We start from the raw sequence: 26,823 nt of genomic DNA, 5'->3' as shown, positions 1-26,823 counted from the left end.
CCAAACCCATTTTTTTGGAGCAACTACAAACTTTTTACTGCTGTGAAGTGAAAATTTTAACATAGAAGTTTATGGCAAGTGACCTGCTGTTGTAGCCGACACAGTAAAGTGACTGGGCACATCACTGCTGGATTCCATTTTCAGCAGCTGGAGGTTGCCTTTCCATGTAAAACATTCTTGTAAACTAGTATCAGCACAGTGTTATGTATATGAAGAACCAGTGTCACCCATTAAAGTCAACTTGAAAGCATCCAGTGATGTGATAGCCTCCCGGCATCAAGTCAGTTTAATTAATTAAAAGTTAATTAATTAATAACATTAATTAACTTTTTAAAATTCTGTTTAAAGCTCCTTTGGTGGAAAGTGAAGTTAAGTGAAAGGAAGTGAAGGGAAGTGTTTGGGTCAAATTGTTTTTCCGCTAAAACTTTAATCCGATTCAGCTCATTTCAGTTTTATCTGCTCTCTTGTCTCTCAGTCTCCAGGATCTCAAGACAGGATGTCAGTGACTATGTCCAAGGCTGATGGGGTCACTGTACTCACTCTGACCTCTGACCCCCAAAGTCCTTGGCCTCCTCTGTGCCAGATCTTCAAGAACCTTTGCTACAGTCCAGTGTGCTGCAGTGTTTCTCAGCACCTGAGAAGCCTCAACAGAACTTCTCAGACAGTGCTGGGGGTGAGCTACAACCATCTATACATCACATTTTATATTATGCCTACTTTTAATTTTTCTCTCTCCACTCTCTGATCTAGACTTTGAGTCAGTCATTGGTTCAAAAAGTTCTCCGAGAAAAGATTAACACTGAACCTTTTTGGTTCTGTAAATGCTTTGCAGCTTCAGGTGTTGTGTAGTTTGCAAACAGTCGTAGATACAGATAAAGTGCACAATTCTCACTGTTCATACTGTACTTCATTTTTCACAGACTCTGCAGATAATGATTGGGCTGCTCAACATTGGATTTGGAGTTATACTCTGTTGCATGCACGGCACCCCTTCGTGGTATTTCAGATTCATAGGCTTTCCTTTTTGGTTGGCAGCACTGGTAAGGAAATAATGATGGATAATGATGTATATTTATTTTTGTCCAATAAGGAGCACAGTGGTTGTTATTGTTGCCTGTGTAATGCGGTAAAGGGCTAGGGCGCTTGACTGCAGCTAATCAGAAGTAGCTTCGACTAAGGAGCCTGGGTGTGTGAATAAAACACAAACAACAGAAAAAAAACTCAAAAATATATATATTATGTATTTCATGGTGATGTGAACTTTATATACAGATATGCAAAAAATGCATATATATTATAAACCACACAATAATAATAATACAAAACAACCAGTTTGGTCCAAAAAGGAAGTGGAATAAGATTTAGTCCAGTTCAGCTCAGTTCCGCTGATCTTTAATAGGCCATATTCCAACAAGTGTATAGTTCAAGCCCATTTACAGATTCACTGGACCTACCACAATGCAGTGGTGGTAGGGTGGCTTGCCATCCTGCACTGATCAGGACTCTGATCGTGGGGAAAAAAAAAAAACCTCCCCTAGAAAGTCAAAAGACAAATTAACAGTCACAATTAAATTGGAACTGTACTGTCATCACAATTAAATAAATAAATCCATCAATAACTAAGTCAAATAATTAATGCCATATTTTATACAACAACCAATGACCAAACAAGTCGTAACATTTCATACAATACAATTTTATTTATTTATATAGCACGTTTAAAACAAGGGGGTACACCAAAGTGCTTCACAGTAAGGAATAACGGTAAATGATTACACTGAACAGTAAGTCCTTAAAACAAGGGAAAATAGAGAAAATAGAGAAACAAACAAAACACATTAGTAAGTAGAGACAGAAAGAAATCATGATTATCCAGAGAAATGAGTAGCGATATAGCAATTAATGAGTGGTGAGAATTAGTGAGTTGGAAAAGCCAGGTTGAACAGGTAAGTTTTCAAGTGTACTTTAAAGGATTGAATGGAGTCAGAGGCGCAAATGGTCGCAGGAAGATTATTCCATAGGTTTGGTGCTACAGAGGCAAATGCACCCCTAGTCTTCAGATGGTGCCTGGGCTGGGCCAGAAGTAACTGACCGGAAGATCGTAAAGAACGGCTGGGAGTATAGAGACTGAGGAGGTCGGTGAGATAGTCAGGGGCAATGTTGCTTAGGCATTTAAAAGTAAGCAGCAGAACTTTAAAATCAATATGAAATTTAATAGGCAGCCAATGTAAGTCAGAGAGCACTGGAGTAATAGAGGCAAACTTTCTAGTTCTAGTTCTAGTTAGGAGACGAGCCACAGCATTCTCAACGAGCTGTAATCTTTGGAGGTGAGCAAGTTGGAGTCCAGAGTAGAGCGAGTTACAATAATCTAATCTGGAGGTCACAAAGGCATGTATCAGTTTTTCAAGATCTTTGTACGGTATTAAGTGTTTGACCTTTGAAATTTGGCGCATTTGGAAGCCAGATTTAACCACTGAGGAAACCTGTTTATCTAGCTTAAATGAACTATCCAGGCAAACACCTAGATTACTTACAGTATCTGTAAGAAAGCAAGCAAAGGGGCCAAATCGGGCAGCTAGCCGGTCTCATGGAGTGTGACTATCAAACACCATAATCTCAGTTTTCTTCTCATTTAAAATGAGAGAATTGGCTGACAGCTACTCTGTAAACTCTTTCAAGCAGTCAGACAAACGATTCAATGAAGCTGGCAGGTCATCAGACAATTGGAAATAGATTTGAATGTCATTATCATAACAGTGGTAGGAGATCTGGTATTTGTCAAAGATAGAACCCAGGGGTAGCATGTACAAGACAAACAGTAGAGGGCCCAGCACAGACCCCTGTGGTACTCCACAACAAAGAGGGGCAGCGGTGGATGAGTAGCAGCCCATCATGACAGAGAAAGTCCTACCCGAGAGGTAGGATTTAAACCAATCAAGGGCAGAATCCTTGATGTCCAAGTTGGAAAGTTAGCTTGCGCCCCCTGCGGGGCATTGGAGTATGGAAGCCCGTTTCCACCACAAAAAACCCCCAAAAAACCCAAGTATCCATAACTCGAAATTTCGAGTTATTTTCTTGAAATTTTGACTTATTAACTCGAAATTTCAAGAAAAATAACTCGAAATTTGGAGAAACATAACTTGAAATTTCGAGTTACTTTTCTCAAAATTTTGAGTTAGCTCTGCCAATCAGTAATCTACGTGAATGAGGTCACTTTCTTTTTACCCGGAAGCATATGGCGCAAACTAACGCTCACTCAAAACCGGATCGCAACAAACTGGCGCTTTTGCGAGTACGTTTGCTGATAGTAACGCCATGTGATTCACCTGATAACACAAGGATTTCATCATTTTTGAAGCCATGCTGAAAATACTCAGCAATCTGTGGATTCATGACTGGATGTAATGCTGGTAGCTTAGCTGTAGCATTTGTAGCTGAGGGCTTCAGCTTCCGGGTAACAAGGAAATGACGTCATTCACGTAGATTACTGATTGGCAGTGCTAACTCAAAATTTCGAGTTACTTTTCTCAAAATTTTGAGTTAATAAGTCGAAATTTCGAGTTATGGATCCTTTTTTTTTAGTGGCAGAAACGGGCTTCCATATTGGAGACCTTTGTCTGACCTCCATACTCACAAGTTTCTTGACGGTTATGTTTTTTGTAAACAGTTCTTTGTCAATTGTTAGCAAAGCAGGATGTTTGTTTTTCATATTCTACATGTATTTTACTTGCCACTGGTGTTGTAGGGCAGTGTTTGGGAGCCCTACATATCAGCTATGCTTCGGTCACCTGACTGTGGTTCAATGCTTACTTCAAATATTGTATGATAAGTGATCATTCAGTGTTAAATGTTTGCTCTTGGAATGTAGGAGGTATACATAGCCCTATCAAACGAAAAAAAATATTGAGTTTTTTTAAGAGGGAGAATGTCCATGTTGCCTTGTTGCAGGAAACTCACCTGTCTCCTCAGGAGCACCTAAAATTAAAACGCGATTGGGTCGGTCAAGTTTTTAGTTCCTCCTTTACGAGTAAGAACCGCGGTGCAGCCATTTTAATACATAAACACCTAGCACTTACAGTTGACCAAACAATATGATATGTTTCCTTAAAGGGCACCCTAAGTGGTCAGGCAGTGGCATTTCTGAATATTTATTTTCCACCAGTACGGTCTAACGACTTTATTGCTCATGCTTTCTCTTCCTTTTCTGACTGGGTTTGTGATAATTCTGTGATAGCCGGAGATTTTAACTGTTATTTTTCAACAACTAAGGACAGATCCCCTCCAAAACAAATTCAAATGTCTACAAGGGCCAAAGCACTTTTAGATACTTGTAAGGAACTTGATTTGGTTGACACCTGGCGGACTCTTCATCCTAAAGATATAGAATTTATTTTTTTTCCCCTGGTGTTCATAGAACAAGTAGTAGAATTGATCTCGTTTTCACCCCCAAAAAATCACTGGGAAACATTTTGAGTTGTACAATAGGTGATATTATCATATCAGACCATGCACCGGTTTTTTGTTCAGCTAAGTGATCTAAATCCTGTCCCTCAGTCTCATAACTGGAGATTTAATCATTTTTTGATTCACGACCCAAAATTCAAAATATTTTTAACTTAGCTCGAACATCTTTTAAAGGATAATGCAACCCCTGAAGTTTCTCCAGGCCTGCTCTGGGACACCCTCAAGGCTTACACCCGTAGGCTGATTATTCATAATCAGAGGGCCTGAAGAAGAAAAATCAGATGGAGCAACGAAAATTATAACTAGAATTGGACGAACTGCAGGCTAAACACAATGAATCACCTTCTGAGCAATTAAGGAATGAAATTTAGGTGGTTAAAACGGCTTTGGAGGGACTACTGACAATAAGGCTGAGAAATCCATATTCAATTCAATTTTATTTATATAGCGCCAAATCACAACAACAGTCGCCTCAAGGCGCTTTATATTGTACAGTAGATCTTACAATAATAGATACAGAGAAAAACCCAACAATCATATGACCCCCTATGAGCAAGCGCTTGGGCGACGGTGGGAAGGAAAAACTCCCTTTTAACAGGAAGAAACCTCCGGCAGAACCAGGCTCAGGGAGGGGCGGGGCCATCTGCTGCAACCGGTTGGGGTGACAGAAGTAATACAGGATAAAGACATGCTGTGGAAGAGACACAGAGATTAATAACAGGTATGATTAAATGCAGAGAGGTCTATTAACATAGTGAGTGAGAAAGGTGACTGGAAAGGAAAAACTCAATGCATCATGGGAATTCCCTGGCAGCCAACGTCTATTGCAGCATAACTAAGGGAGGATTCAGGGTCACCTGGTCCAGCCCTAACTATATGCTTTAGAAAAGAAAAGTTTAAAGCCTAATCTTAAAAGTAGAGATAGTGTCTGTCTCCTGAATCCAAACTGGAAGCTGGTTCCACAGAAGAGGGGCCTGAAAACTGAAGGCTCTGCCTCCCATTCTACTTTTATTTACTCTTGGAACAACAAGTACGCCTGTAGTGCAAGAGCGAAGTGCTCTAATAGGGTGATATGGCACTACAAGGTCATTAAGATAAGATGGGGCCTGATTATTTAAGACCTTGTATGTGAGGAGCAGGATTTTGAATTCAATTCTGGATTTAACAGGAAGCCAATGAAGAGAAGCCAAAACAGGAGAAATCTGCTCTCTCTTTCTAGTCCCTGTCAGGACTCTTGCTGCAGCATTTTGAATTAACTGAAGGCTTTTCAGGGAGTTTTTAGGACATCCTGATAATAATGAATTACAGTAGTCCAGCCTGGAAGAAATAAATGCATGAACTAGTTTTTCAGTGTCACTCTGAGACAGGATCTCCAAAAGTTGATTCTGTTCATCTGGACGTAGCGTTTTGTGGGGGAAACATTTCGTCACTCATCCAAGTGACTTCTTCAGTCTCAGCTGACTGCAGGTTTCCCCAGTCAATCTTCCCCAATCTGAGACAGGGTATTTCTAATTTTAGAGATGTTGCAAAAATGGAAGAAAGCAGTCTTACATATTTGTTTAATATGTGCATTGAAGGACATGTCCTGGTCAACATGACTCCAAGGTTCCTCACAGTATTACTGGAGGCCACACTCAAAAAAATAACTCTTTAAATGAACATAAAAAAATCATGGAAAGAATTTCCACGTGATTAAATTGCTTTATTTTAGCATTATGCAATTCTGTAATTCCAACTTAATGTACTCAAGTTGGACCAACTTAATTAATGATTGATGAATCAACGTATTTACTGCATTTGAATCCAATATAAGATAATAGTGTTGATCCAACTTAAAGGGTTTTGTTCCAACTCAATTCAGTAGGTTTTCTCCAACTAATGTACTAAATTTGGTTCCAACTTAAGTTAATTGAGTTGAACCAACTCATACAAATTATGTTAGTCCAACACAAGTGTTTAATGCTAATAGAAAGCCATTTAATAATGTGGAAATTCTTTCCATGATTTTTTTAAGTTCATTTAAAGAGTAATTTTTTGGGGAGTATTTAACAAACTCTAGAGTCTGGATAACATGCATTGCACTATTACAATATCTAAAACTTAAATACAAAAATTGTCATACAGATCTTTTTGTTTTCTCCAATTTATTGGATTTATATCAAATTTCACAAAAACGTGTGAACAATACATGTAATGCAAGTTATATAACAGAAAAAAAAAGTAGTGGACATGGTGGAAACTTAACCTGTTCAAACCATTTTTAACCAAAATGAACAGCTGAATCAAGTGATTTTGAAGGTCATAGAGATGCACTTTCAAAAAAACAAACATCACCAATTTTGTGTATCTCAAAATGAATAAAAAATGCATGGTATCATCTGTCTGCAGTTCTTTCTGGTTCATGTTCCAAATACATGGTATAGCTGTTGTATTGGCAACATTTCTCAACGAGAAAGAAGAGTTTTGAGAACCTGTACTTTGTTGGATAGTTTGTGTGCATCCAACTCCATAAGAATCTTCTGCAGAACCTCAAAGGTGTACCTGAGTTCCGGAGGGTAGCTCAGGTTTAGTGAGTAGACCAGACCAAGCAACATTGCCACTGCAAAAGCTACATTGCCCAACTCACCCATCACTTCCACCCCCTCTAGAACAATCATAACATCCTGAGGGTCATCGCCAGGCTCCGCACCCTCTGATCGAATCACACAGATTCCAAAGACGGTCTCTGCTATGGCAGTGGCGATGCTTTTATCAACGTCCTGTGACAATTAAAAAAAAAAAAGAGAGAGAGATAATTAATGTAAAATACCTAAAAGCTTTATTCATTCAAACTTTATAATAATGCAAATGTAATCAAAAATGACTGCCTGATATTTCTTCTGACTCAAGACAATCTAATTCAATACCTCAACAAAGTCCTGTCTTTTAAAATATTGAGTTGTGATAGGGGTGGCTGTGGCTCAGGAGGTAGAGCAAGTCGTGTACTGGATTAATCATTGGGTTCTCCAGTCTGAATACCAGAACTAACCATGGGTAAGATACTGAACCCCAAGTTGCTCCTGATACATCCATCAAAGTGTGAATGCTACATAGAAATACTTGTATGAATGTGTGTGTGAATGGGTGAATGAGGTTATTATAATGATATTATTATATGATATTAGTTCTGTGATGATATTATTTTATGAGGTTAGTATAAAACACTCAAGAATGGTGCGTGCAGTATCTAGTGAGAAAAATAAAGCCCTTACTTTTCCTATTTTTAAAACGTAATATTTAAAGCCACAAACTTCTTGTATGTAGCTTTTTATATGTAGTTTGAGCCTATCTTTGATCATCTCCTTAGATAAGGATAAATGCAAATTAACATACCAGGTAATCCTTCACCAGCTTCTCTGGATCTTCATTCAGGTACACGCAAAGACCTTTGAGGATGCATTCTCTTCTGACTTCAACAGCAGCAGTCTTAATACACAGAGGAAAAATACATAAATTACGCAAATATACTCTCTCTCACTCTCCACACATAAATATAAATATATATATATATATATATATATATATATATAAATATATATATATATATATACACACACACACACACACACATATATACACACACACCACACACACACATATATATACACACACACCACACACACACATATATATACACACACACACACACACATATATATATACACACAACATGTATACGTGTGTGTGTGTGTATATATATATACACACACACACACACACACACATGGAAATATATATACATACACACATATATATGGAAATCCATTTCAACAACCTAGCAGTGGGGTTAAAGAAAGTTTTTTGAGAAATTTAGAGGCTATTGTTTTGCAATCTTTATCCCTTTGGAATAGTCTTTACGCATTTTAGACAAATCTGTCATTGTAATATTATTTATTACTTTATCTATGAATTTAATCATGCCATACCACCCCCAATTCAAGAAAGTTTGGATGATGTATAAATGTACATACAATCAGAATGCAATGATTTCCTAGTCTCAAAACTACATCTCACTTACAAATGAACATACAAAATTTTTAATCTGGGAAAATTTGATAATTTTTGAGAAAAATATCAGCTCATCTTGAATTTGATGAACTGGCCTGCCAGCTCTCCAGACCTCCGACTACCCCATAACATTTGGCACGTGATAAAATGAAAAAAATATGACAAAAGAGGACCCCAGACTGAGAGTTTTTATCGGTTTTTAGCTTTCCCCGTGTGTTATGAATAAATTATCTTTTTTTTGGTACTGGTTTTATTTATTTGTGACACCTTAAAGGCCGGTTCGTGAAAATATTGTCAGACATAAACCGGTCCGTGGAGCAAAAATGGGTTGGGGACCGCTGCTGTACATGCTGTCCTCATATGAAATTTGTATGTAGTTTAAGCCTATGTTTGCATTCTTTTAATGCTGTATTTACTCTCAAACTCGCTGTTGAACCCATTTCCTAGTATAGGCCTCTGTAGAGCAGCTAGAATCGTGTATCAGACAAAAATGAGACGACATTCTTCTCCCAAAAGTTGAGCAACAGAGGCCTGTCCTATGAAGCGAGTTCAGCACCTTATCTGGATTTACACTGGTGATCAGGATATGCACTCACACAAAGTTGGTTATTAACTCATTAACTTAACCTAGGATTTCCACGGCTTGTTTCCATAAAAAGGGTGGTAGCAATATCTAACCAATCTAAAGGAGCGTTTCACGGGTCATATGACTCTTCTTCCATATAACAGTAAAAAAACACCCATGCTGTTTAGGGACTAGTGATAAATGGTGCAGCAAATGTTGAATCTGATGTTTTAATAAACAGAGCAGTAAAATAAACATTGTAGTTCCAGTAAATTATTTGCTTAAAGTGCTGTTGTTTATTTGTGAGGTGATATCAGCACATTAGAGTCTGAAAATTTAAACTGGACTCACTTAAACACTAAAGCTTACCATCACGAGGCCTGATAAAGGAAACATGGAAATCACATTAGCTTGTCTCCATATCAAAGTGAAATCAATGTCACTGAACAGATATTTTAGGTGAATTACAAATTTAACTGATTAATTTTCAGCTGCAGTTCAAGCAGAATAAAAATTAGCAGATTAGAATCAAGTACAAAAACATTTACAAATGTTTCTAACTCACCAAATTTAGTAAAAGATGGTTTTGAAATGCAAATCACTGCATTCTGGTTTTAGTTACACTTTACACAATATCCAAACTTTCTTCAATTGGGCTTGTATAAATATATCTGGTCATACCTGGGTTGCAGGTGCCATGATGGTCTTAATTTTTCGCCCTTGTACTCCACCCTTCTTGGCATATATCTTCATAAGGTTTGCCGAATAACTATCCAGCTGGGAGAAGAACTTGGACTGCAAATGGATGGTTGTAATCCTCTTGAATTCTGCACTCACCTGCCAAAGGCAGAATAATAATCCAACAGACAAAACTCAGTTTGACTTATAATAAGAATACATTTATAACTGAGATTTACACAGCACCTTTCAAAAAACCCCAGGATACATAAAGGAAAATACAACCACAAATAATTAACAGAGGATTGTGTTGTCATTATTCAGTCCACTTAAAAGTGAGTCAAGTCTGTTCAATACATGTGAATGCATAATCCATTAATTTCTTGTATATTAGGTTCCTGCATTCATATTTGTAGCTGAGCTAACACAGGCTGCTTTAGCTGACCTTCAGTAAATCCCATGTGGTCACAAGTTACTTTTATATAATAATCCAATGGAAGCAAAATATTGCTGTTTTTTTAAACCCATTCAATTACCTCACACACATGGAAGAGAGCTGGCCACCTCATTTTGAATTCAGCGATCATCGGTGCTTCACGTACTACCTCTTGCCTTCTGAGAGCAAAGGTCTTCTCCATCATTGCAGCCACCCTGTGGTCATTGTTTTTTTTCTTAACTTCTGACAGGAGGTCCACTCTGATTTCTTCTAGTGTCTCTGCAGTTTCACCAGCTGGATAAGTGGGGCAGTAATTCACTTCAGCTTTTTTTGGCTTCTTCACGCCATACGCAGGAGTACATTTGCCATCAGGTTTATGTTTTAAGGAATTCACAGTAACTTCAGGGCATCCAAGCCGTCTAAGCTTAGTTCGGTAGTTAGCAAGTTTATACTTCAAGCTTGTTTTCCATCCGCCATATCCAGTGACTGAACCAGGCTCTTTCAAACATGGATGGGTTGTTACAAGAGCTTCTGCGACCTCATCAAACTCCCTGTCAGAGAGGTAGACCTTGTACTGAACAATTGTTTCAGCTAAACCATCAAGAATGGCAGACTTAATTTTATGATCAGGATTCAATAAAGCTCCAGATTCTTTGAAAGTAGCATTGGCCCTGTCCAGCTGTAGTTGAGTATCATAAGAGAACCGGGGAATGGGGAAGACATCGGGCCATGCAGTGGCTCTTGAGGATGTAGATTCAGGAGAAGACAATATGTCTGTATCAAATGAGTTCCCAGGAGATGAAAGGGATGAGGAGTCATCTAGAGTGCGGGAAGTGGCAGCAGATGAGTAAAGAGGGAGCAGTGGCTCACCAGGCTCGACAGGTGTAACTGAGCTAAAGATGACCTTGATGGTACTTTTGTCCTGGATGTCCGACATTGACTCCAAGTTGGTGAATTCATTCCCAAATTCTGCATCCATGAACTGAAGCCTGAAGTCCCCATTAACTCCACACTGTCCCTTTATCTGCTGAACTAGCTCACTGACAGACTCTGGCATCCCATTTGGAAGGATCAATCTCCGGGAATCATTTTCGGAGAAAATGATTCTGAGTTTCACCATTGCAGCCATTTCACAACAGCCTAAAAGAGGAAATTAAGACAACGTTAACCGTTTCAACAAGGGTAAATCTGATTTCAACAAAGCAATTCGATAAAGGTGTGGCAGGCTATGTCCATTAAAATTGACGTAAATAAAATAATGCCACATTAATTTTCAATACATTTTAGATTTATTAAGATTGCCTGTCATAAAAATGAGTTAATTCCTGTAATTTGGACTCTTTCCTTTTCAGTGAGTTCCACATTTTACCATGTTGAACAGGAATGAAGAATTTCAAAATGAATTATTCACATTTTTATAATCAAATTTAAACTGGAATTCTCTCAGGAGTAAAATTAATAAAGCATAACATTCTCTTCAGGAATTAAAATAAATAATTGTAACTTGGCATCTTAATAAGAATTTGCTTTACCTTTTATTTCTAGTTCTGTAAGATAATATATTGAAAATTAAATGCATAACAACATGAATTTTACTTTAGCAATAAAAATATTTAGATCATAGAGCTTGTCCATACTGGTGGGATAACCATTACCGCTATGGCTTAGACCTAATATTGGCTGATGATTTAATAACTATGTTAAGCACTGTGTGTGTGTGTGAGAGAGAGAGAGACACACACAAAGAGAGAGAGAAAGAGAAGATATTATGACAAACTAATAGTGACTAAACTGATATATACATTATTATACATGCAAAAGATAACAAACCTTATATTACATCTATGTGTCTTTTTAATGTCACCAGTCTTAGAGGCCCAACAAAGTAGTCTGCCAAAGGGTATTCATCGGCAAGTTCACCAAGTTCAATTAACACAGTCTCTCTGCTTGGACATGTAGTGAGCTCAAAGGCTCTGAAATGTTCCCTGTACCAGCCAGAAAGCCTTCTCACTATGAAACACAAGCTCTCCTGAACAATACAAATCTGAACAATCTCTCCAAAGTCAGGCAGTCCACCTGTAGACCCATGAGCAACTATCATCCCATTTCTAAATGTTACACCTTTGCTTGACACACACTTTGCAAGGTGGACTTCAGATGTACCAGGGAATTTCTGTGCAATAGTCTGAGCCATTTCTTCTTTCAAAACATCAACAGGAACTGTTGAGACATTTGTGACCTGTAGAGGAGTTTTTTCAATACTAGATGACCTCAAGTGATATGAAATCATGAGCTGATGCTTAGTGGCTAGCGAAAGGGGCACATTTTTAAAGCAATTGGTGTGGCGCACAACCTGCTTAAAATAACTGTGCTTGGCTTCAAAACGCATTGTCCAGAATCCTACAAGAGGCCCAAACATCCTTATCAGATGAGGATAGTGCTCTAAGTAATGATGTTTTGGGAGCAGATGCACACCAGGGAAGAGTTCTTGGTGCTTTTGTCTGTGCTCAGAAATTTTTGCCTCAAGATAAGCAATGGACTCATCTGTGTGTGTTGGAGCAACCACAAGCTCGACAATGTCTTTCAAGTCCAACAGTATTTGCCATGCCATTTCACCCTCTGGAACCAGATGCCCAATTATAAATGGGAGCAGTCTTAACAGAGCCCAGTTTTCATGGGCATTCCCACCTATTGTCGCCTTAGTTGAAAATGTGTGTGGGATCACATGTGGCCTATTTGTCTTGTCATCCCATTTGTAAGGAAAATGCAAGATGGATTTGTTGAGGGTTTCAAGATTAAAATATTTATTGGATATCAGCAATGCCAAACAGCGTGCAAGCTCCACCGGCACTATGCCCTCAAAAAGATCATGCATAATATCTGGAGGATAACCTGTGTGAACACTGAAGTGGGCAATATTTTCACTGATAACACAAGGCTTTTTCACTCCAAAACAGCTCGTACCAGTCTCATGAGCTAATTTGACATGAGAGTCATGGAGTTCTTTAGTCCTGAGTGTAAATGCACCTGATTTTACCTCTTTTGTTTGGATTTCTGCTCTGGTTCCTGTGCAAAATCGGCAAATGTACCCACTAGAAAAGCTCTCAGTAAAACCAGCTATGCTGTGAGCCCCCAGATTATCTGCTACAACAACCTGAATTGTGCCTTTAAGACATCTGCCTAGTAATGGAATGAAAATTCCCTCTTGCTCCAGGGTCTTCACATCTTGAAGAAGAGGTTGCATGACATGGTAATAACCATATTTCTTCACATCATCAGTTTTACACAAGACTGCCAAGTAAATTGATGATAGTGATGAATGTGAGCCTATAGGCAAATTACTCACAGTCCAGTAGATGCCACAAAGCTTATGTTTCCTGCGAGAGGTACCCAAAGGATTGCAAATCTCAAAATCATCTATGTATAAACACAATAAAATTCTCATGTCATCCCCTGACAAAAAACTGTTTTGCTTGAAGTATGAACCATCCTGAGAAGAGTTGTAAGTATGGTGTTCACTAGTCCCCCTATTCTGGGCCTTGTGATTTTCAACTAACCTGTCCACAACACCTTTCCTGACAAAGAGCTGCTGCAAAGACTTAAGTACAGGCACGTACTGAAAACTCCTTTTTTCCTTGGCATCAAGAATGTACTCAATGGGTTCTACAACGTTAAAGCTTTCTTTATAATACTGGTTGCGGATGTAAGTTGAGCTCAGACGTCCCCCCTTCTCGATCGCTTTGAGCAATGGGTTAGATGTGCAGATAGCAGTGGCTACCTCTTCTAACATGGACCTTTCAGTTGTGACACTGTGTTTCTGAAACACCCTTTCTAGAATTTCAATGGAGAGGGGCAGTGTTGCTGAACTTAAGTAGTGCAGTTCTTCTAAGAACTCATCAATTTTTGTGCCTGGCACATGTGCAAAATGCTCCAACTTGAGCAACACTGCGGCAAAATTTTTCTCAATTACTTCAGGCAAGTTCTTAGCTACATCTGAATCGCTACTTGAACATGCACTGTCTGCTGAAACTGCAGAGTTAACTTGATTACCTGCATCTTCCTCAGGATTATAAGAAGATCCTTGTGAAACTTGTGTGATTTTAACTACACCGGGCTTGAAATCTTTGAATGTATGTGGGGTGTGTTTCCTGTTCTTGTGAGAATGAAATGTTCCATATATATTTGTGTGAAAAGTACAACTTTCAAACATACAAGTAACGGTTTCACTACTTTTCAGATGAGTGCCAATGTGTAAAAAATAAGACTTCTCTGTTGGAAGATTGCTACAGGTGCACAAATGACAACTGTATGTTGATAATTGCTGCAACCTCTGGGTGTTCTGTTGAGCATGAACTCTACTTAAATGAATGTACAAAGCATTAAATGTCTTAAAAGTACATGGGCAGTTTATGTGTGGGCATGGGTAACGTGGCATGTGCCGGTGCTGAAGTCTAAAATGTTTTAGTAGCTCATATCTACTAGATAGAGATCCACTACACACCTTACACTGCCACATCCTTCACTCAAAGGTTAAATAAATAAACAACAGGCTAATCTTCATTTAAGTGAACCCTAAGTAATTAATGACTGGACTCAATCAATCACTGACCCTTTCAATGTTTTTAGCCTAACTACATTCAAATCACAAACTTGATGATGGCCAATGATCCCTTTCGTCAACGGTCACTTATGGGGTTGGATGGCAGCTGCGTCCTGAAACAGATTAGATAAATCAGTCCCACAAATTTCAAATTAAAAATGATCACCTTACCAAAAGTACCATTTCACAATTAAACATGTGTTATCTTTACAGGAGGGCACTGCAAGTCTCTAAGTTTATGAAGTAGACAAATATTTTATTTCAAAAAAATGAAAAAAACAGAAAAGAATATCTGTTCATGTTTGGTCTTTCCTCCTCAGTGTACTAAAAACATATATCAATTGTTAAATAAACTACTGTGCAACAGTTGCAACTTACAAACTTACACATTTCAACAACCCATACATAAAATGTGTATTTATCACAACAGTTTCTGTGGTAGAGCCCAACTAGCTTATTTGCAGAGTTTAAGTTATAAACAATATCTACATTTGAAGTAGCTATGTCTTTCATATTAGTTTTTTATACTTGTGCTAGCTTGACATTATGCTATATTGTTGTACTAATGTGTTAGCTAGCGAAAATGGCATAAACAGACAGATTTTAAAAAAACAAACAAAAAAATCCAAATGTGAATAAATATCACTGAAAAGAATAGACAAACTAATGATATCTTTGCGCAAAAAGTATTTTCATTTGGATGGATGAAGACAGATTCACTCTTACCTTTCCAAGATGACCGCGAAGCAAACCATGCGCTTTCCTGTTGCCTGTGGTTAAAATCACGTGTGATCTTGTGATATCGCGAGTCTTTAAGGCAGCTAACCACTCTTGTTAGATTTTATCATGTCATATCAACAAGAATAAATTTAAGAGGTGCTAAGTTGGTAAATTTTATGCAGATCGTATATGATTTAATTACGTTCACCTCGGAAACATAAATTAATTTTGTTCAAATCACATGTTAGAGACTTGTAAATGCAATAACCACCCAATTTCACTTTTTTGAGTGCAAGGTAATGCCATCCAGAGTAAGAATCTGGTTAGATACCATATTTCTAAGATTTTCAGGGCCGAGTACAATAACCTCAGTTTTATCTGAATTAAGAAGCAGAAAGTTAGCGGCCATCCAGGTCTTTATGTCTTTAAGAAATTCCTGCAATTTAACTAATTGGTGTGTGTTATCTGGCTTCATGGACAGATAGAGTTGGGTGTGAACCCTGTGAAACACCATAATTGACCTTAGTGTGTGAAGAGGACTCTCCATTTACATGCACAAATTTGAGTCTAGTAGACAGATATGATACAAACCACTGAAGCGCAGTACCTGTAATACCTACAACGTGCTTTAATCGCTCTAATAGGATATTATGGTCAACAGTATCGAACGCTGCACTGAGGTCTAGCAGGACAAGCACAGAGATGAGTCCACTGTCAGAGGCCATAAGAAGATCATTTGTAACCTTCACTAAAGCTGTTTCTGTGCTGTGATGAGCTCTGAAACCTGACTGAAACTCTTCAAATAAGCCATTCCTCTGCAGATGATCTGTTAGCTGTTTGACAACTACTCTTTCAAGGATGTTTGATATGAAAGGAAGGTTGGAGATTGGCCTATTATTAGCTAAGACAGCTGGGTCTAGAGATGCTTTTTGAGTAAAGGTTTAACTACAGCCAGCTTGAAGGCCTGTGGTACATAGCTGATTATTAGAGATAGGTTGATAATATTTAAGACTGAAGCATTAATTAATGGCAGGACTTCTTTGAGCAGTTTTGTAGGAATGGGGTCTAAAAGACACGTTGATGGTTTGGAGGAAGTAATTATTGAAGTTAACTCAGAAAGATCAATTGGAGAAAAAGAGTCTAAATGAATATCGATGGTACTAAAAGTAGCTGTAGATAATGTTACATCTGTGGGATGATTATTGGTAATTTTTTCTCTAATGATTAAAATGTTATTTCTGAAGAAGTTCATGAAGTCATTACTAGTTAACGTTAAAGGGATGGTTGGTTCAGTAGAGCTCTGACTTTTTGTCAGCCTGGCTACAGTGCTGAAGAGAAACCTGGGGTTGTTCTTATTTTCTTCAATCAGTGATGAATAGTAAGATGTTCTGGCTTTGCGGAGGGCTTTCTTATAAAGCAGCAAACTATTTCTCCAGGCTAAATGATGATCTTCTAAATTTGTGACACGCCATTTCCTCTCCAGCTTACAAGTTATCTGCTATTAAATCCCGTTCTTTTGAATTCTTTTGGCGACAGAGAAAGACTGGACTCAGAGTGGTCAAGCTCATAAAATAATCTTTATTTTTACATTTCCGGAAATGGAGACCCGCCACACGAACACACAAGCTCAGGTCTGAGACTATTACAAGCTACATGCGTATATATATCTCTGATATATGTCACACACACACAGTTTTGATCAAAACACTCTGCTTAGTTTCACTTTCTGTCTTCACCCTTCCCAGTGTGGTGAATTTTGTAGCTCCTTTTTTTGTGTGTGAAATTATTTTTTTAACCATTTGACTTGAATTTGATTTAAGTAGATGCATATTCTTTGTGATATGACCATATGGGAAACAAATGATCATTTAGCCATTTATTTTTAGCTCAAAATGACAACATTAACACAATAAAACAGGTCTCTTTCTTAAACAGAAGCCTGTCATGCTTAACTTTTGAGAATATAAGTAAATCTTTCTTTAAAAGAACTCTGTCCTGCTTAACTTAAAATTATATAAATTAATAGAAAACAATAGAACGAAAAACATTCTTGTAACGGTGCACATATAGTGCATTTAGTACAGTTGGCTTCAGTTGAGGTATTATTTCAGCTTTTCTAATGCTAATCAGCTGCTGCCGTTTGTAAACCCGCTTGTTCCCATGATTACACATCATAACTCATCATCATTATTCATCTATGTATTACTTTTATGTATTAGTCATCTATTTGTTGTAATCATCTATCCTTGCAGTTGTTTATTACACAGAATAAATTATATCATCACACTTCTGGCCACATAGCGCTGATATTCACTGCTCATGGCCATATTAACCTTAACCAGAGGGTTTAAAAAAAACAAACCAGTGTTTACATACCATATCTGCTTCTGCCGTGGCCTGGTGGACAAAAAATTGGTTAAGGGTTCCCCGAGCTTTCACGCCCCTCATGTTCTTCATGTGCCCACCATTAGAAGCATGCCTATGGAAAAAGTGCGCCGGCACACAGTGCAGTGCGCTTTATAGGTGTTATCGTGCACTTTTCCAGTGTTTTCCTTTTCCCATTCCTCCCAGTACTTTTGCAGCCTTTTTTTTTCTTTCTCTGAGGGGAACAAACATTGCTGGTCTAATGCTGGGCTTACACTGTGCGATTTTTGGCCCATTTTGAGCCGATTTTTGAGTCGTGCGACCGATTTTGGCCTTCATCGTGCATCTTGTAGTATACGTGGGGTAACGAGAAGCGATTAACACCTCACGACCAGCTCCCGATCATCAATCGCTCGTGAGGGTGTCACCGCAGCCGCTCACACTGCTCACGCGCAAACACGTAAACGTCGGTGAAAAAGACGGAGCAGCACGGCTGTGCAGCGTGTGATCTGGACTCAAGCGATGGAGGCACAACTTGTAGAACTTTGGAAAGCTCATCCGAGCCTTTTCGATGTGGCATCACAAAATTATCACGACCACAACAACCGTGAAAATAGTTGGATTTACATTGCTGCTCAATCACAGCTGCCTGATCAATGTTTTTCATTAGCAATTTAGCAAAGTTGATGGTGGTGGTGTGCGTGTCTGTGTGAGTGAAAGACAGAGAGGGAGAGTGAGCGACAGATTTTCTGTTATAACCTTCATTTTATGGAGGCACAGTGTGAGCACTCAGGTCGCATCAGAGCATCGGGCGGTATAGTGTGAGACCTGCATCGTGACCTACCAACTTATAACCCCTGCGAGTCAATCGTGCAGTTTGAGCAGGAGCTGAATAACGTGACTGAAAAAAATCACAGTGTCTGCCCAGCTTTAGGTGTACTGTCGTCCGAGACTTGCACCGCAGTGTCGGTGTTTGTTTCCCTGTTGGTCATGCTTCTTGTTGTGGTCATGTGTTGTCTTCCGGTATTTTCTCCGTAAGCGACCTTTCCTCGACCAATGAGATAAGCGGTAATCTGAACGGTCATACTCGAATTGTCATAAGTGTGCTGTCAGCTCATTGGTCACAAAGCAGTAGAGGGGCTGGGAATTATGTTTTCAAACAAAGCGTTAATTCCATTAACATTTATAGACTACTTTTGATTCTCACTGTATTACGGGACAAAGTGCGTCCCTTATTAGCTCAATACGGGACGTGTACTTTTGTTTCTAAATACTGGACATTGACTTTTTTAAGGGACGGTTGGCAACCCTAGCTATAAATTAGGTAGGAGTACACAGAAAGTGTGCTTCGGATGAAGCACGTGAAAATTATACTATGAAAAAAGAATGTATCTAAAAGTTTTTAATTAAATTGCTAAGCAGACAAGCTACTCAAAAACACCACTGTGTTTGAGCCAGAACAGGAAGTGATACTACCGCAGAGAGAGCGAACACCAAGTGGCAGCGCCACCCTATTCTTCATGAGGCAGAGGTTACATGAGTTTGCTATCAAACCTAACCGCTATTTGGCTAATCTTCTTCGTAATAAGGGAGCTGGTTGTAATATCCCATGTGTTAGAGACTCATCTGGTTTACTTAAATATGATAATTTCATGATTAATGACACTTTTAAAACTTTTTATATGCAGTTATATACGTCCCAGTTTACATCAACATACAAACAAGATGCACCACTTTTATCTTAGGACTAAATTTACCTAAAGTTACTGAAATCCAAAGGGATGATTTATGTAAACCCATAACTCAAAGTGAAATTTTGAAGGTTATTCAGATGCTTCCAAATAACAAAGCTCCGGGTCCAGACGGGTTCACGGGGGAATTTTATTTTAAAAATTTAGTAAGATTCTAACTTCCCCACTGTATAAGATGCTTCGGTCTTCTTTTGAGGCAGGCACTCTTCCCCCCTCCTTAATGGAGGCTAATATTTCTCTAATTCTGAAGAAGGGGAAACCTCCTGAAGAATACGCCTCCTATATTTCCTGTATCTGTTTTAAATCTTGATTTGAAGATACTTGCTAAGGTCCTGGCTATACGTCTTGAGCCAATACTACCTTTGATTGTTAAGAATGATCAAACTGGTTTTATACGGGGGCGGTATTCTGCACATAGCATGAGGCGCCTACTTAACATCATTCAGCACTCATCTTTGTTTAACCCTGAGGCTCTAGTCATCTCACTTGATGCTGAAAAATCCTTTGACCGTCGGGAATGGCCGTTTCGTTTTTTTTACACTTCAAGAATATGGTTTAGGTGACAACTTTGTTAAATGGATCCAGATCCTTTATACTTCGCCTCTTTTGGCAGTAATTACCAATGGTCATAGGTTGGGTAATTTCAGTATTGGGCGTGGCAGTCGGCAGGGCTGTCCGCTGAGCCCTTTGCTATTCGCCTTGGCAATGGAACCCCTTGCCACAGCCATTAGGAAGGATGCTACTATTGAAGAACTCTGCTTGAACAATTGTCAACATAAGATTTCACTTTATGCAGATGACGTTTTAATTTTTCTAAATTCTCCAGCTCACTCAATTCCTAGATTAGTTTCATTAATTTCCCAATACGACTCTTTCTCAGGCTACAAGATAAATTTTTCTAAAAGTGAGGCTATGCCCCTTTCTGTTATAAATGGTGTTGATCCAACCATTTCTCAGCCTTTTTGTTGGTCCCTGTCTGGTTTTAGTTATTTAGGAGTGAAGATTTCACCGAATCTAAAAGATCTGTATTATCTGAACTACACCCGTTTAATTCAGACCATCAATCGCGATTTGGATAGGTGGTGCAGCCTCCCTCTGTCTCTTTTGGGCCGTATACATCTGGTCAAGGTGAATATCCTTCCTCACCTCTTGTATTTATTCCAGATGTTACCGCTTGCTCTGTCAAAAAAGGTTTTGTCAAAATTAAACGGCTCAATTATCTCATTTATATGGCGTAAGAAAAGACCTAGATTGAGATACAGCATTCTGTGTTTATCAGGGCAAGGATTGATGGCAGAATTGATCATTTTAAACAGGGCCCTGGGGTTATAATAATAATAATAATACATTTTATTTATAAAGCGCCTTTCAAGACACCCAAGGACACTATACAATAGATAAAACACATAGTAGAACAATGACACAATGAAGAACAATAAAACAAAAGCACAAGATAAAATTAACAAACAGTGGGTTCACAGTGAATATCCAGATTTGACCAGATGGGTTTTGAGTGGAGATTTAAATTGGGGGAGAGAACCAATATTTCTTATATCTGGGGGTAAAGAGTTCCACAGCCTGGGAAGCAGAGCAGCTAAAAGCTCTGCTTCCCATGGTGGTGAGGCGGAAGGAAGGCACAGAAAGCTGGATAGAAGAAGAAGATCGAAGTGAGCAGGCAGAAAAGGTAGTGCTTAACAGGTCAGAAAGGGCTATTATGGCTATTAGTCGCAATGCAAGCTGCACTACATGAGAGACATCTCCATTAGGAGGCAAGATAAAGAGCACTATTTTACATGTTTATAGTGAAATAAATGTATATAAAAAATACTTGTATGTGCATGAATATGTTAAGAAACACATTTGATTGTTTGTTCTACTTTTTAAAATTTATTTATACAGTAAAACTGTTAATTTTCATTCGTTGCCTCAAGGCAACACTGTGCAGTTAGCCTAATGGTTTTCAGGCAATATAATGCATTTGCATATGTGTGTAGAGATGTGTTTGTGTGCATTTATATGATCATAGTCAATGTTTTTTAATTTACAATCTACTCATAATTACAGGACATGGATGTAAAAACCTTTTATGAAAGGAAACCAAGGGAACGTGCACTTTCTGTCCTCAGAAAGTGAGGACAGTGAGCTTTCAGGAAGTGACAGTGAAGTAGAGGAGTGGATCCCTGAATCAGGTTTGAGGGACACTTAGGAGCTCAGGGGTCAGTTGGTCAAGTAACTGTGTCTGTGTGTGTGTGTGTGTGTAGTCGTGTATTACTTATTGTTGTGGGGACACAAATTTGTTTACACACTCACATTGTGAGGTCTCGCCTACTTTATGGGGACAAATTGCAAGGTAAATCATCAATTTTAGGGTGAAGGCTTGAGTCAGGGTTAGGGTAAGTTTCAGGCAGGGACTTGTGATGGTTAGGGTGTGTGTGTGTGCATGGGGTTAGGGTCATGATGTATTTTGGTGTTATATTGTTCTGTGAAATGTTTACATTGTTTTTTGTTGTTTATTTATTTGTTCATCCTTGTTGTACTAATAAAACCTTTATAGAGTAACTTGGTGTTTGACTACCCTTGTCGCACAGTGTTGCCTTGAAGCATCACTGTTTGGGGGGGGTCAAATTTTATGATTGATATATTATTAGGGACTCTAAAGCTCCCCCAAAATAGGGAGAAATATTTTTTCCCCCCAAAATTAAAAAGTCATGCAGTAGAGGGTTAAAATGAATTTCATTCAAAATAATATTAAAGTCACGGACAAAACTACAAAAATCAAATCGCTCTCTTCCCTCTGGAAGTGTAAATTTAACATTCGGCCATAGTGATACACAACAACAAAAAATCCGGTATTCAATAAATAAAACCAATAATTAAACGTAAGCTTCACTAGCCTAGCATTAGCTAACCAGCATTTGGACTGTGCGAACGCGGCTCCCATTTTCATTAATTATAACAACCAAAACAAAGTAACTGACTCACCGTCAAGTGGATCAAGTGGGGGCACAATGCTTAATGAATCGGCCTGGTTATTTCACAAAGTCAAGTCAAAATCAAATCAAAATGTATTTCTATAGCACATAATAATACAACAAAGTTGACCAAGTGATATGGTGTCAGTAATTAGTCGACTTCTGACAAAGCACGCCAACCACAGAGACAGCAGCAGCCACGAAGCAGGGGAGATGCAGCAGATCGACCCAGAACTTACGTAAAGTTCATTCCCACCACAGTAAATGGATTTCCAGAAGTGGGGTTGGATTTTACCTTGGTTACACCTGACAGCGACAAGGTTCTGGATTGGCCTTATACTTGAGTTATTTCTGGGTGATCCGGTTTCCTCCCACAGCCCAAAGATGTGTTTCATGTTAACTGGTAATTCTAAATTGGCCTTACAAGTAGAAAGAGAGAGTGTGTGGTTGTCTGTTTGTGATAAATTGGTGACCTATGTCGTTCCCTGTGATAGTGAGATTTGGTTCAGAAAAAGGATGACCACATCTATTTTTCTATTTCACATCAGGCCATACTGGATGAGAAATGAAATGCCAAAAAAGAGCCATGAAAACCAAACCTGTCACAGTAATGGAATGGGAATCAACTGAGTAATCTTTAAGAGAAGATCATTTTTGGGGTCAAACATATCTTTCCACAGGGTTAAATATGTGACAGAAAACTTAATTATCAAGTTTTGTTCAAGATCTATCTAAATGTGATGACACCAGTGCACATTTACACGCACCAATTCATAGTTTTACTAGATTACATTAAAAAATTAGCTATAGCTCAAAATAGCAGTTTATATAAACAAGCTATACAATTGTTCTCTCATGGTGAAAAGCTTTATTTACATCATATCCTGCAAGAAGAGGGGATAAAATGTCCATAAAGACCCCTCCTGTTCTTAAAGTGGACTGTTTTCTCTGTTGCACTCAGTAAAAAGATGGACATGAACTTTATTTATGTATTTATTTATTTTGTCTTTTGTCTAGTTCATCATGTTCGGCATTGTGTGCATTTTGTCTGAGAAGTATCCAAGTCCATGTTTGGTGAGTATTTCAGCTGTAAAACATTTTTATATGATCTGTTAAATCCTCCCAATTCTTTCGATCTTTGGGCTGAAGGAGGGACAATACTCGGTGTATCAATGCTCAATCAACAATTATTTTATTACATACAATTCAACACTTTTGAGCATAAACCATCTGGATGGGGAGACATGCATGAAGAGGGTCACAGCAAAATCTCAAAATGGTGGAGCGTTACTCAAACTCTTATAGCCTTTGGTGGCCCCCACCTAGTCATAAAAACCTAAACATCCACATTCTTTCTCTCTTACGGTGCCTAAGTGACGGCCTTGGCTCCCTGTTTTATCTTCTCCTTATGAGATGGGGCAGAAAACCTCTCCGGTATGCTCTGTTCTCTTCTAATCAGACAAATAAGGCCATAACTCTCTGAAATCAGTATTTCTTATAACTCAGCAGTATAATGCATCATAAAACAATATCATTCATTCACAATAAATCAGCAGTCTAATGTAATACAAATCAGTTTAATAAATCTAATAGTTATCACCTCTTCAGGAGAATAATGCAAACTAAAACTACATAATAGTTTCACAATCTTTAACTAGGGGTATAACGTGGCATAAGATAATATAATAATCTCACAGATCTCTAAAGGACTTTTTGATGTCATGTCTTATTCTTATTTGCATTCAAGATAAATATATTAAACATGTACAGTATGTCCTACAGCATACACACACTTACATAAATACTGGAGGGAAGTTTACTGAGGGAGGACTTAACACCCCTCTAGTCTACATATAACTGCTAAATTATTTTTATCAAATAAAATACTTTGATCAAATTTATTTCCCACTCCTGACCCCACCTCCAACTTTTCGCACTGTGCTTTGAAACAGTTTATATTACAAACAACATTCAAATGACAAAAAGTTGTGCAGGATGTGCACATCCTCATCATTGAAAGAGTGTCCACTGGCCTGTAGTTGTAAATAGACTGCAGAGTCCTGGCCTGATGAGGTAGCTCTTCTGTGCTGTGCCATCCGCTTCGCCAAAGTTGTTTGGTTTCCCCGATTACCCAATTTTTTTGGCAGAGTGTGTTTAGGGAATTTGGCATGTCAGAGGTCAGGGTTCAACAACCTAATCTCATTCTTGTGAGATTTAAGATCACATGAAATGCTTTGAGAATAAAAGTCAACTATTGTCCTTTCAAAAGGGGTTGACAAAATCATCCTCACAAAACACACCCACAAATAATACAACATTCCTACAGACATATTAATTCACCTTGATCTAGACAACTTAAATCCTTCATTCAGCAGTGACCAAACGTTCTCCCACTGAACCAGCTTTCTGGGATTTCCTTACCTGGATGACTGAGCATGCATGAAGACAACAGTCACATTAGATTTCCAGAGAGATTACACTGAATAGGGGATTTGGTCCAGAACTCATTCTGTTTCTATATTTCATTATGTCAAGAACAATAAAGGAAGAGAAAAATGAAAAAGACTCCGACCAGCTGGCTATGGTTAAATGTAAATTCCGTAAAATTATAATTCACATCGGAGAAGCTCTCATTTCTAGAAATCTGGCCAAATTAATTAACCCCCCTCCACAAATGTGATTTTCCAGACTTGGGACCAGGAGGCAGAGTTGCAGTCTTATATGTGTCTCTGCAGCTTCTCTCATCCTCAGAGAGACTGTGTCAGCTGCTAGACAAAAAATAAACCAAAAATCATCAAAAAAAAACAAAAAACAAAGAAAAAAAAAATCACAACGAATAACAATAAAGTATCCACAACTGCACCAAAGAGTAAAACTGTGAAATGTGGATTACTAAACATTAGGTCTCTCTCTTCTAAGACAGAGATTCAAAATCTGAAGAATCATCAGAATCAGATACTTTATTAATCTGAAGTGAAGAATAAGATTAACAAACCAAAAACAGAAACACAAACTTAACATGAAAATCACAACCATCATATCGTAAAGCAGCAACTAGACAGAAACCAACATTTAGATTAATGAAGAATCCAGACATGACTACGTAAACATGCGTACTCACAGAGGCTATGATACTTTAGTCTAAGAATGCACGGAGTGTCATTTATTTTTTGGATATTTTCTTGTATATTAACTGGTCATTTTTGTTTTTCAGGTCATCCTTACTGTGATTCTGAATCTGGTTGGATCTGTTTTTGCCATCACAGGCATTGCAATGTACAGCGATCATTTAGGAGATGTTCGTTCTTGGTGGGGGTGTTATGATTACTACAATGGCTACAATGATTACTGGTATGGGAGGAAAACAATAAGGCCTCCAACTTTAGAGGAGAAACTCCTTCAGGAGAAATGCTTGGAGGGCCAATCAGTGGTGGTGGTAAGTTAGGGAAAGTAGAGAGAAAAATATCACATATACACTATATTATATACTGTAGTATATAATATTTCGAGACTTTAGATGAAACACCGTTGTTTGTGTCCCATCAGATGATCCTGAGGAGCATCATTGCTGTGATGGTTACCTTGTCTGTTCTGGAGCTCTGTGTTGTGATAAGCTCTGCTGTCCTGGGAATCAAGGCTCTGAGGAGCAAAGAAAAAGGACAAAACAAGGTAGATAATGGACAACACAAAGGTTCAAGCACATTCTGATAAACATGTTAAATAGTAGAAGATGTTGGCTGAACACATGAAGTGTTCTTGCAGGAATTCTGTTTGTTTTGTCTGAATATCAGTGAAAGCAGGTAACAAACAGTGAGCCTGTGCAGTGTTCTCATGCTCTCTACCAGTTTGAGTGAGTCAGTTAAAGTTTATATCTGATGTACAGACAGAGAGCAGAATTACAACATAAAACAAAACAACAGCCCATCATGACTTTAAGACATGAAGCTCAGTCAGTCCAGAATATTTGTGGAACTTCAAACTCTTTGTAGTAACTGGCTCCCATGTGGACCGGCCCAGGACAGCAAGTTCAGAGTTCAGGCTGCAGATTTTAGGGAGAGACTGTGTGAATCAGAGCTTCATGGTGGAACTGCTGCAGAGAGAGAGAGAGAGCCACGAGGAAGAAGAACTGTTGGGACTAATAAAACCTACACCTCCAAAAAAGATAGACCAGAGGAAGTTTGAACAGCTGTGCCCAACTTTTATATTAGTGTGAACAACAACAACTT

General features: G+C 38.4%; 2 protein-coding genes across 5 annotated transcripts in view; one reads left to right on the top strand and one right to left on the bottom strand.

Moving 5' to 3' along the window:
- Positions 1–26,823, top strand: part of LOC134637474 (high affinity immunoglobulin epsilon receptor subunit beta-like) — a 28,589-nt gene that overhangs the window by 1,327 nt on the left and 439 nt on the right. The window contains exons 2-6 of one of the 3 annotated variants that reach the window (XM_063487907.1): positions 496–673; positions 921–1,040; positions 23,615–23,671; positions 25,812–26,033; positions 26,144–26,266. In XM_063487907.1, the coding sequence (XP_063343977.1) occupies positions 497–673; positions 921–1,040; positions 23,615–23,671; positions 25,812–26,033; positions 26,144–26,266 (699 nt within the window). In that variant the 5' untranslated portion in view covers position 496. Of the gene's footprint in view, positions 1–475; positions 674–920; positions 1,041–23,614; positions 23,672–25,811; positions 26,034–26,143; positions 26,267–26,823 lie in introns of all 3 variants that reach the window. The other 2 variants (XM_063487906.1, XM_063487908.1) reach the window with 2 other exon arrangements.
- Positions 4,919–18,715, bottom strand: LOC134637363 (sterile alpha motif domain-containing protein 3-like). 2 transcript variants are annotated; one of them, XM_063487771.1, is made up of 6 exons: positions 17,887–18,715; positions 10,291–11,330; positions 9,758–9,913; positions 7,837–7,929; positions 7,091–7,223; positions 4,919–5,155 (listed from the first exon to the last, which is right to left on the bottom strand). In XM_063487771.1, the coding sequence occupies exons 2-6, from the start codon at positions 11,317–11,319 to the stop codon at positions 5,088–5,090; spliced, it is 1,479 nt and encodes a 492-aa protein (XP_063343841.1). In that variant the 5' UTR covers positions 11,320–11,330; positions 17,887–18,715; the 3' UTR covers positions 4,919–5,087. The 2 variants fall into 2 exon arrangements, with proteins under 2 accessions (XP_063343841.1, XP_063343840.1); XM_063487770.1 differs by lacking the exon at positions 4,919–5,155 and having other exon boundaries at positions 6,901–7,223.

This window comes from Pelmatolapia mariae, linkage group LG10_11 (genome assembly GCF_036321145.2).
Source record: "Pelmatolapia mariae isolate MD_Pm_ZW linkage group LG10_11, Pm_UMD_F_2, whole genome shotgun sequence".
Classification (NCBI taxonomy): Eukaryota; Metazoa; Chordata; class Actinopteri; order Cichliformes; family Cichlidae; genus Pelmatolapia; species Pelmatolapia mariae.
The sequence above is the reverse complement of the archived record's forward strand: the minus strand, read 5'-3'. Positions and strand labels throughout refer to the sequence as shown.